Source organism: Oratosquilla oratoria, chromosome 13 (genome assembly GCF_046742065.1).
Source record: "Oratosquilla oratoria isolate Oo_2021 chromosome 13, ASM4674206v1, whole genome shotgun sequence".
Lineage (NCBI taxonomy): Eukaryota > Metazoa > Arthropoda > Malacostraca > Stomatopoda > Squillidae > Oratosquilla > Oratosquilla oratoria.
This window is the reverse complement of record NC_134789.1, coordinates 28,031,611-28,044,110: the sequence shown is the minus strand read 5'-3', so window position 1 is coordinate 28,044,110 and position 12,500 is coordinate 28,031,611. Positions and strand designations below refer to the sequence as shown.

Below are 12,500 nucleotides of genomic sequence, written 5' to 3'. Positions count from 1 at the left end.
ATTTTGAGTTTCTTATTAAATCCTGCGTTAATTGACTCCAAAGGATTCTTGACAAGTTTTGAATAAGTAACTTCATCCTTTAGCAAAAGTTCCATTTTGTTTAAATAATCAACATTATTCATAATAACGAAACAGTTACTCTTATCAGCTCTAGTTACGTGTAGGTCTTTATCCCGTTTTAAATTTTTGTAAGCCAACAAAAAACGTCTAGGACAGTTAGGGATGGCTGGAGCTAATAATGAATCATAAATAAATCCTTTGCAAATATTAATATCTTGCAAAGGAACATCACCAAATTTCTCCAAATTGCAAAAGCTTTTGGTGACATCTATGAAATCACTATGTTGGGTTATTGGCCGCAAAGGAGATGCCATAACCTAATGCACACTTTCAGATCAGTACTCAACGGTTTGTCCGACAAATTAATCACAAAATCCGGATTAGAATGTTTACACCAATCACTATTTTTGATAAGTAGGGCAAGCTTGTTTTTCAACTTACGGCTGAGGTTACTGCACACACTTCTCATCTTACCATAACAATGATCAAGTTAGTACATGTTTCCATGGTTGAGGAATGGCTTGATGGAAGTTATTTCTTGCCGAACTGCTGATCTTGAAAAGTTCACGGACCTCGAAGGATGTAATGTCAATGTGTTTTTGTAAGATGATCTGATGGAATTCTTCAAAGGGTCTATCAAAGATCTTGAGTGAGCGGTTGTTGTACAAGACTTAGGTAAAACTTGTTCCTGTAGACACTCCTTGAGAAACTTAAGACGAAGTTTCATCTTGTGTGACTTAATCAGAGACGAGCGAAAACTAGTGACGATAGGTAAAAGTCCAGGAGAATAAGCAGCGAAGTCTTGTAAGGGGCGCGTGGTATCCATGATGCAACAGTAATCACATAAAACACGTGAATAAAGATTTATGCTTGTAACCACGAGGAAAATAAAGATCGGAATACTGAACGTTTTCGTCTATTAAGACATTTTCAAAGTACATAGTGACACAACAAAGAATAACTTAAATATAATAATATAGAAAACAGGAGAGGTCACACAACGTAAATACGAAAGGAATATCATACAAAGAAACGAAAATATAAAAACAATAAATAAAATGGGTGACAATTGAAACAGGTGAAAAAATGTCACACAACATAAACCAAAAGGATGACCGATGACAAGGTGAAAAAAAGGAACATTCAACATAAAAGATAATAACAAGAAATAAGAAGGGTGACAATTGACACATGTGATTCAACATAAAGATAGACATACAAAAAAACAAATTATATACATATACATACATACATATAAATATATAATGGAAAATAATAATAACAAGAAAAATTAATAAATAAAAATGGATGACAGAAGACACAGGTGAAAAAAGGTCACACAAGATGGCTAAGGCGGAGCTTTGGGACATTGTCCTACAATTTGGTGAATCACAAAATTATCTAATTTAAAAAGACCAGTGCTTAGATTAAGATTTTCATTAAAAGTTTTTTTAATGATACACGATTCAATTATATTTCTTATCAAATAAGAATTACTTGAAACAATTTCTTGGGAATTGTCCCAATCAATACAATGATTATAGTCTCTAATGTGAGCAAAAATCCCACTTGAAGATTGGCCAGTACGGACACTATACTTATGCTGGTTCAATCTAAGTTTTAATTCTTTGCCAGTCTGGCCAATGTAACACGAATTACAATTCGTATAAGTATAGTCTCCTCTGTTGAGTAATTTGTACATGGAATTTTTTTGAAAGGGAGTTGTTGTCTCGTATTCTTCCACGTAATGTTATTTGGTACAGGTATGTCGATGACATACTATGCATTTGGCCACTTGCTCACAACTTGGATAATTTTTTAGTTAGTTTAAACAATTTAGTACCTTCTATAAAATTTAAAATTGAGATAGAACAAGAGAACAAATTACCCTTTCTAGATGTTACTATTCACAGAAAAGGAAGGTACTTCAGGTTTGATGTTTTTCGTAAACCAACTAACGTTCTTTCATATGTTCACTATTATTCTGCTCACCACCTTAACACAAAAAATCTCAGTTTTTTACCTCCATGTTTCTTAGAGCTATTAGAGTTTGGAGTCCTCAATGTGGAGAAGAAGAAATACAAAAGATTTATGAATTAGCCTCAAACTTGAGATACCCAAAACATGCGATAGTTAGATCACAACCTAAGGCCAAAAAGTCCTATGTTGATTCTTCCCAAAAGATCCTTTTAATAAAAAGAATCTTTTGGTTCTTCCTTTCATCCTAATTTGGTAAAACTCCCTCGTTTCCTTAAGATGTTTAATGTTAATGTTGTGTTAAGAACCATACTATCAAAGAACTTCTTATCAAGAATTCACCGGATAATTCGGCGGGGTGCGTCTACTCTATCCCGTGCAAGAATTGTAATTCGTGTTACATTGGCCAGACTGGCAAAGAATTAAAACTTAGATTGAACCAGCATAAAGTATAGTGTCCGTACTGGCCAATCTTCAAGTGGGATTTTTGCTCACATTAGAGACTATAATCATTGTATTGAATTGGGACAATTCCCAAGAAATTGTTTCAAGTAATTCTTATTTGATAAGAAATATAATTGAATCGTGTATCATTAAAAAAACTTTTAATGAAAATCTAATTTAAGCACTGGTCTTTTAAATTAGATAATTTTGTGATTAACCAAATTGTAGGACAATGTCCCAAAGCTCCGCCTAGCCATCTTGTGTGACCTTTTTTCACCTGTGTCATCTGTCATCCATTTTTATTTATTATTTTTTCTTGTTATTATTATTTTCCATTAATATATTTATATTTATGTATGTATATGTATATAATTTGTTTTTTTGTATGTCAATCTTTATGTTGAATCACATGTGTCAATTGTCACCCTTCTTATTTCTTGTTATTATCTTTTATGTTGAATGTTCCTTTTTTTTCACCTTGTCATCGGTCATCCTTATGGTTTATGTGTGTGACATTTTTTTTTTTTATTCACCTGTTTCAATTGTCACCCATTTTATTTATTGTTTTTATATTTTCGTTTCTTTGTATGATATTCCTTTCGTATTTACGTTGTGTGACCTCTCCTGTTTTCTATATTATTATATTTAAGTTATTCTTTGTTGTGTCACTATGTACTTTGAAAAAATGTCTTAATAGACGAAAACGTTCAGTATTCCGATCTTTATTTTCCTCGTGGTTACAAGCATATATGTATATATATATATATATAATATATATATATATATATATATATATATATATATATATATATATATATATATATATATGCATAAGTAACCACTAGGAAAAGTAAACTAACGAAGCAGAGCGCTTTCGTATAATTACATCTTCAGTGCAGATACAAAGAAGGAATTAATGATAATTCCTTCTTTGTATCTGCATTGAAGATGTAATTATACGAAAGCGCTCGGCTTCGTTAGCTTACTTTTCCTAGTGGTTACTTACGCATTTGTGAACACACGCTCCTAGTGTTTTTATTGCATATATATATACATACACATATACATATATATACATATATATAATATCTATAATATATATATATATATACATATATGTATATATATATACATATATGTATATATATATACATTATATATATATATATATATATATACATGTATATATATGTATATATATATATATGTATATGTAAGTATATATATACATATATATATATATATATATATGTGTGTGTGTGTGTGTGCGTGTGTAGGTGTGTATATATATATATATATACAGTATATATTATATATATATATATAATATATATATATATATATATATATACATATATGAAGGTGGAAAAAATCCACAGGGGTCTACATGCCAGGGTAAGAGAGTACAAGGTGGACTTAAGATATAACCGCCTCTTAAATGCGATGGTGGGCCACGTGGAGCAAGAAGGACATCTTCCCGACTGGCAGCAGGCAGAGGTAATCAAGAAAGGTTTAACAAAAAGACAAAGGAAGATGATTGAAGCCCTATATATAACCACTAATGCCAACATTATTAAAAAAAAGTAGGGAATATAAAATGGGCAAAATTTACAGCTAAATACTCAGTCATAAGGACCTGCCCCAGAACTGCACCCACATAGTGCGAGGAACTCTATCTGGTGCCCAAATGTCCACACTTCCTAGGTTGAGGGCTTGAGGCCGGTCAGTTTATAAATATTTTGTTTCGTTATGTTTCATTCTAATATTTGTATTACATTATTTTATGTAAAATTTCATCACAATTTTTTTTTGTGTTTTTTGTTAAATTATAACTTATGTCGTATTATCAATACGATGAGATGACATATAGGACGTTACATCACTTCAAGTTATTACATTATTTTCATTCTGTCTGGCTATGTTATTTATATCATTATTATTTTATTAATATATTACATATTTAAAATTGCATTAATAACCTTTTAGGGTATTCTTTGTTAAACTGTAATATCTTATGTCATACAACAAATTACGATGTGATATCATAAGACGTTACATCACTTCAAATTATCACATTGTTTTAATTTCATTTTATTTCATTCTAATTCTGAGTCTGGCTATTTTATCATTTTATTATAAGTTATCTTGTGACGTTTTTTCGTTGTTGTTTTTTTACATTTTCACACCACTCACTCATTTTTACTTACACTGTTACACCCTCAGACAACATTTCACACACTCCAGATCTGTATCTGACATCTACAAAATTGTTTAAATAGCTACATTACAATAATTATAAGTTATTGAATACCGTGATAAAAACAACAAACGGAGCCCACCTCCAAGGAGGGAACGCGGCTTTATTCTTTCAATGTATACCGCCAGCTTCACCCCAGAGTCACATTCCTCTGAAAAAGCATAGAGCAAAACCTGTCAGGAAAAAAAAAAAAAAAACTCGGAACTAGACCCGTGACTTCTTTTTCCACCTTCAACAACTTATCACAATGTCCCAGCATATGCATATATATATATATATATATATATATATATATATATATATATATATATATATATATATGTGTGTGTGTATGTGTGTGTGTATGTGTGTATGTACCCAAATACGTGTATACATATATATATATATATATATATGTATATATATGTATATATATATATATATATATATATATATATATATATATATATACATTGTAGTAAAAAGTAGAGACAGATGAGTGGAAGGTGGCAAGGGGACGCAGGATAATGCAGGAGTGATATATGCTCTAACGTTTCGACGGATGTCTTCGTCAGAAAGACTAACAGATTTTGTGGACAATATATACCCCAATACTGGCTCATCTTGCCGGCCGTCTGGGAATGGAGCCCGCTGATTGGCCAGTGGTTCGTGATCTCTTGCGAGTTAGCGCGGCTAAGGTCAATCTAGCTGCGGGTCGCGCTAGGCTAACGTGTCCTTCCCGGTGATTGGTGACTTGGCTCGTTGTGATGTGTGCGGCTTCTATGGTTTTCCTTAATCTCTTTTCCAGTCCTTTGTGGAGACCCTCGACGTCATTCCAGTGGGAAAGATGACCGTGTGTATCTACGTGTACCACCAAAGAGTTAGATGTCCTGTGGTGGCGTAGATCACTCTTGTGTTCGTACACTCTTTTTTTCGATGCCACGCGATGACTCTCCGTAGTACGTGGCCGGACAACCTCCACGTGGAATCTTGTACAGAATGCTGTTCTGGTTTATGGCATCCTTGTTCTCCTTCTTACTCACTATGTCTCTGATTCTTTATCCCGCGGTATGCAGTATATATATACCCTTTGTGGATAGAAAATTGGTAATTACTTCTGCTCCTTTTGAGTATGGTACTATGAATTAATCCTCTTTGGTCGTTTTGTTACTTGTTCTTGATATCATAGATGCTTTGTTTTTTAATTTGTGTAGAAGACCTGAGGGGTACATGAGTTTACGGAAGGCCTCGGTTATGTAATTTCGTCTGTCAAAAATTCATCGCTGAGTATCCTTATAGCTCGTAGGTAGAAACCTATTATTACACCGAACTTTGCTCTCGTGCTGCGCCGTGGAGGTAGTGAATGAAATTGTCCCTGTTTGTGGGTATCCTGTAGACACGAGAACAAAGTCCTTATAGCTCGTAGGTAGAAACCTATGAATTAATCCTCTTTGGTCGTTTTGTTATTTGTTCTTGATATCATAGATGCTTTGTTTTTTAATTTGTGTAGAAGACCTGAGGGGTACATGAGTTTACGGAAGGCCTCGGTTATGTAATTTCGTCTGTCAAAAATTCATCGCTGAGTATCCTTATAGCTCGTAGGAAGAAACCTATTATTACACCGAACTTTGCTCTCGTGCTGCGCCGTGGAGGTAGTGAATGAAATCGTCTCTGTTTGTGGGTTTCCTGTAGACACGAGAACAAAGTCCTTATAGCTCGTAGGTAGAAACCTATTATTATATATAAAGAGGCATAAGGTTTGGGTTTTTTCATGTGTGTGTGTGTGGTACAGATGAGAGTAAAAGGGAAGATATAGGCAGTATGTTTGTGAGAAGAAAGATGGATGTGATGATAATGAGTGAAACTATGTTGAAAGTGAGAGGTGAGTTTGAGTTTGGGAGTGTAGTGGGGTGTCAGGAGTGAAGAGAGAGTGAAGGAGAGAAGAGATGGCTATACTAATAAGTGAAGAGATAGGTAAGAGTGTGGTGGAGTGGAAGGTGGTTTATTCAGGGTTAATGTGAATGAAAGTTAAACTAGTAAGGGAGATGTGGGTCTTTGTAAGGGCATATGGGCCTGTTAGCGAGAAGAGTGTAGATGAAAGGGAGGATTTTTTAATAGATTTAAATGAATGCATAGAGAGTTTAGAGAGAAATTTCAATGTAGTGGTATTGGGAGATTTCAGTGCTACGGTAGGGGATGAATCAGTAGACAGAGTGCTTGGGAGGTGTGGAGTACCAGGAAAAATCGTAGTGGAGAGTTGATGGTGGAGATGTGTTAAGAAAGAGAGTTCGTAATAGTTAATACAGTTTTTAGGAAGAAAGTGAAGCATAAGTACACATAGGAGAGGGTGTTGGATGGAAGGGTGGTAGATGAGGCTTAAATGGACTATATATAGTGGTTTCCATGAGAATAATTGGAAGACTTTTGGATGCATATATTCTTACGGGAGAGAGTGGGGGAATATCAGATAAAAAAATTTTTTTTATGAAAGTTAGGTGAAAGTGGAGGATAGATGGAGAAAGAGGAAAAGGATAGAAGGTAGGGAAGTGTTCAAAGTAAACTACTCAAATGAGAAATAAAATGAGAAGTAGTACAAAAAGAACCTAAGAGAAGTGTGGGAGGGAGTAAAGGAGAATGGGAATGTTTCAAGTAAAGAATCACAAGGTGTGCAAAGATGGTGTATAGAACAAGAAGGGAGTGAGGAAATAGAAGGAAGGGGAGTGAGTGGTAGATAGATGAAGCAAAGAAGTTTGTAAAAGAGAAAAGAAAAACGAGCATTCACAGATTGATTGCAATATATGAGGAGAGAAACAAAGCAAAATGTAGGGAAGTAAAACATAATATAAAAGAGATGAAAAGGAGAGCATATATAAAATGGAGGAAGGGCGTGACAGAAAAAATGGAAGATAATAAAAGGATGTTTTTGAAGAAAGTCAAGAGAGAAAGGGGAGACAAATCAAGTAGAAAAGAAAAGTTAGAGGTGCAGATGGAGAGATGATAATGTAAGAGGCGTCGGAAAAAAGGAAGATGGGCAAAGTATTTTAAGGAGTTGCTAAATACGTAGTAGGATAGGGAGAAAGGTGGTTTCAATGAAAGGCGCTAAGAAAATTGCGAAGTGTCTAAAAATTAGAGGTACAGTGATGGTGGACTGGCTGCTGAGGTTGTTTAATATTTGTCTAAAAGAGAGTAGAGTACCGGAGGGTTGCTGTATAGTTCCGCTTTACAAAGGAAAAGGGGACAAGTGTGAGTGTAGTAGTTTCAGAGGGATCAGTTTATTGAGTGTAGTTGAAAAGGCATATGAGAAGGTCTTGATTGATAGGATTAGGACAGAAATAGAGGAAGTAATTATTGATGAACAAGTAGGGGTTGCGTGGATCAAATTTTTGTGGTAAAGCAGATATGTGGGAAAGATTTAGGAAATTGTAAGGATATTTTTTGTGCCTTTATGGATTTGGAAGTCTTTTGAGAGGGTAGACAAGAAGGCACATTGAAAGGTTTTGCAGATCTATGGGGTAAGAAAAAAGCTTTTAAGAGCAGTCAATATTTTTACGAGATTAGTAGAGCTTATGTTAGAATTAAAAATGGAGAGAATGAGTGGTTTGAGGTAAAATTTGGACTTCGCCAGGGATGTGTCATGTCGCTATGGCTGGTGAATGTGCACTTGGATGGGGTAGTGCGGGAGGTAAAGGCTAGAATAATGGGCAGGGGATTGGAGATGTTAAAAGAAAATGGAGGAAAATGGGAGATAAGACAGTTGTTGTTTGCTGCGCTTTTAGTAGGACCAGAGGAGGTATTAAGAAAGTTAGTGACGGAGCTTGGGAAGGTATGCGAAAGGAAGAAGTTGAAGATAAATGTGGGTAAAAGTAAGGTGATGAGATGTACATGAGGAGAATATGGCAGCAGATTGCAAGTGAGTATTAAGGTAGAGAGGCTGAAGAATGTGGATTGGTTTAGATACTTAGGGACGCATGTGGCAGAAGAGATAGAAGGTAGGGGTAAAATGTAGATTGAGAGAATCAAGTAAATGCCTTGGGGAATTAAGAAGTGTAATGAGAAGTAGACATTTGGGAATTGATTCTAAGAGAAGATTATATGAAAGAGTGATTGTGCCGACAACATTGTATGGGGCAGAAACAAAGAACATAAGAGAGAAAGTGTTTAAATGTACTTGAGACGAAATATCTGAGAAGTTTGGTAGGGATTACTATGTTGGATAGGATGAGAAATGAGGAGGTGGGAGACAGAGCTGATGACAGAGTACTGGGATGGTTTGGGCATATGAAAAGAATGATCGAAGAAAGATTAGTAAAAGAGGTGTGGAAGGCTGAAATGGACGGAGTGAACATAAGGGGCCAATCAAGGGAGAGATGCATGGATGGAGTAAAATGGGTGTTGAGAAGGAGGGGGATGTCTGTTGAGAAAAAGAGAGAGAGAAGACAGAAGACAGAAGATAGGGATTGGTGAAGAATGGTTGCATATGGATGGTGCTGTGATGCATGGGAGAGAGTGGGTGGGGATGAGGCTAAGGGAGTGTTTATATGTAAATTATATTTTGACATAGCCCGAAGGTATTTCTGCTTGTGTTCTATTAATCTGCATGAGAGGACGGAGGGAGGGAGGGGGGTTGCCGATTAAATGGAGAGCCTTTAATGTGAATTTGCTGTGCCCTACTGCATTGCTTCTAACCCAGGGCAATGGTCGAGATTAAAGGATAACGCTGCATGCATTACAAGCCCCCCCCCCAAAAAAAAAAAAAAAAACCGAGGGAGGGAGGGAAGAGTGCTGAATGGGAGTAGTGTGGGGATGAAATGGGTGGGAGTGGATTTATGCCATTTCACTTTGGTTACCTACCTTGTAACAGGGAAAAGGCCCTTGTTATATGTATGTATGTATGTATGTATGTATGTATGTATGTATGTATGTATGTATGTATGTATGTATGTATGTATGTATGTATGTACGTATGTATGTATGTATATATGTATATATGCATACATACATATATATATATATATATATAATATATATATATATACATATATCGAGGTGTGAAGACAGGATGAGTGGTAGGGTGGTGAGTTTAAACGCCAAGAGTCTGTTGAAATTTTATTTCTGACGTTTCGTCCAACTAGGACTTCTTCACACTCTGAGGAAGTCCTAGTTGGACGAAACGTCAGAAATAAAACTTCAACGGATTCTTGGCGTTTAAACTCACCACCCTACCACTCATATACATATGTATATGTATATGTATATGTATATACATATATATATATATATATATATATAGGTGTGTGTGTGTATGTGTGTATATATACAGTATATATATATATATATATATATATATATATATATATATATATATATACTTATATAGATAGATGGATAGATAGATAGATATATACATATACATTTTATATATATGTATATATATATATAAGTATACATATATATATATATATTTATATACATATATATATATATATATATATACATATATATATATATATTTGGTATAATTCGTACATGAGAACATAAGGATAGATATATACTTATATAATTTTTTAACTTCTCAATAGGTGCTGAAGGAAACACAAATGTCGACATTCTCTTCGGTGTTTCTAAAGCGGATATGTACAGCTTCTTCAGTCACAGTGAAATTCTAAATGGCTTTGAATCTGAATACAGAGACAAGATTCTTCGTACGTACGTCTGGAATAACTACCGGTATCATCGGCAGGTAAGAAGGAGGCAGCCACTCACATATACTTATATAAACCATTGTATGATAGTTCTAAAAGCTCAATGATAGTTTTATATATATATATATATATATATATATATATGTGTAGTTGATATATATATATATATATATATATATATATATATATATATATATATATAATACTGTACATATACATATACCAAAGACTTTTCCCCCCTTACACGGGAGGTAGCCAAAAAGCAAAGGCATAAACTACTCCCACCTCTTCCATCCACTACATAAACCACTCCCACCCATTCCATCCACTACATACTCCACTCCCCCCTACCCTGTCCCCTCCCTCTTATCTTCGTATCTTCTGGATGACGGGTCATACCTGCATCTTGTCTACTGCCCTTGGTGAGAAGCAGTGTCGCAAGACACAGCACATCCACAGCAAGGCCGCTTCATTTAATCGACGATCCTCCCTCTCCGTCCTCTCTTTCAGAAAAGGAGAAGACGGAGAGAAATCCCTTCGGGCTGCGTCAATTTATATCTCATACATACTCCTTCACCCCATCCCCAACCCACTCCCCCTCATACATCACAGCATCATCCATACACAACCATTCTCCATTCACCCCTATCTTCTGTCCTCTCCCGTCCTTCCTCAACAGACATTCCTCTCTTTCCCAATGTCCCTTTTATCCCATCCACCTCTTTTACTAGTCTTTCTTCACTCATTCTTTCCATGTGTTCAAAGCATCCCAATACTCTTTCATCAACCCTATCTCACAACTCCCTTTCCACCCCTGTTCTCCTCCTCACCTCCTCATTTCTCATTATCTAGATTAGTAACCCCTGTCATACATCTCAGGCATTTTATCTGAAACACATCCAAACTTCTTCTCTCTTCCTCTCTTATGTTCCATGTTTATACAAATTACAGTGCTTTTGGCACAATTACTCCTTCATACAATCTCCTCTTACCATCCATTCCCAAATGTCTATTTCTCATTACACTTTTTAATCCCCCAAGGCATTTATTCGCTTCTCTCAATCTACATTCTACCTCCACTCCTCACTTTCCTGCCACATTTGCACCCAAGTATATAAAACTATCCACTTCCTCCAGTCTCTCTCCCTTAATACTCACTGCTGCAACCTTGTACATCTCATCACCTTACTTTTACCAACATTTATTATCAACTTCCTTCTTTCGTACACCTCCCCAAACTCTGTTATTAACTTTCTAATTCCCTCCTCTGATCCTGATACAAGCGCGGTGTCGTCAGCAAACAACAACTGCCTTATCTCCCACTTTTCTCTATTTTCTTTAACCATCTCCAACCCCTGGCCCACTACCGTCGCATTCACCTCTCGCACCACCCCATCCATATATAAATTGAATAGCCAGGGCGATATAACATATCCCTGACGAAGTCCCACCTTTACCTCAAGCCACTCACTTTCTCCATATCTTATCCTAATACAAGCTCTACCACTCTCACAAAAACTCTTGACTGCTCTCACCTTTCCTTCCATCCCATGTATCTGCAATACCTCCCACAATGCCTTCCTATCTACCTTGTCATCCTGTCATAAGCCTTTTCCAGAACCATAAAAACCCAAAATACATCCTTACCTTTTCCTATAGCTTTCTCACATATCTGTCTTACCACCAAAGTCTGATCCCTACTTGTCCTTAACCCATACTGTTCCTCACCAATAACTCCCTCTGTTCCTTTCCTAATCCTCTTAATAAAGACTCTCCCATAAGCCTTTCCAACTACACTCAACAAACTGATCCCTCTGAAACTACTACTCTCACATTTGTCCCCTTTTCCCTTGTAAAGTGAGACTATACAGGCAGTCCTCCAGTCCTCTACCGTCTCTTGAACAAACATTAAATAACCTCATCAGCCAGCCCACCATCATTGTACCTCCTTTTTTCAGACATTCTCCATGGCATCCATTCAACCCAAGTCTCTTACCTGCTCTCATCATCTTAAAAGCTGCCTTCACTTCATCTTTCTTTATTTCTCCTCCATTTTCCTCACTCATCACGGTTATTTTCTC

At 35.9% G+C, this 12,500-nt stretch overlaps 1 protein-coding gene across 4 annotated transcripts in view; it reads left to right on the top strand.

The window, feature by feature from the left end:
* LOC143032359 (neuroligin-4, Y-linked-like) overlaps nucleotides 1-12,500 on the top strand; it is a 592,100-nt gene that overhangs the window by 371,412 nt on the left and 208,188 nt on the right. For all 4 annotated transcript variants that reach the window (XM_076196977.1, XM_076196978.1, XM_076196975.1 and 1 more), the window contains exon 6: nucleotides 10,297-10,457. In XM_076196977.1, coding sequence (XP_076053092.1) covers nucleotides 10,297-10,457 — 161 coding nt within the window. The remainder of the gene's footprint in view (nucleotides 1-10,296; nucleotides 10,458-12,500) is intronic.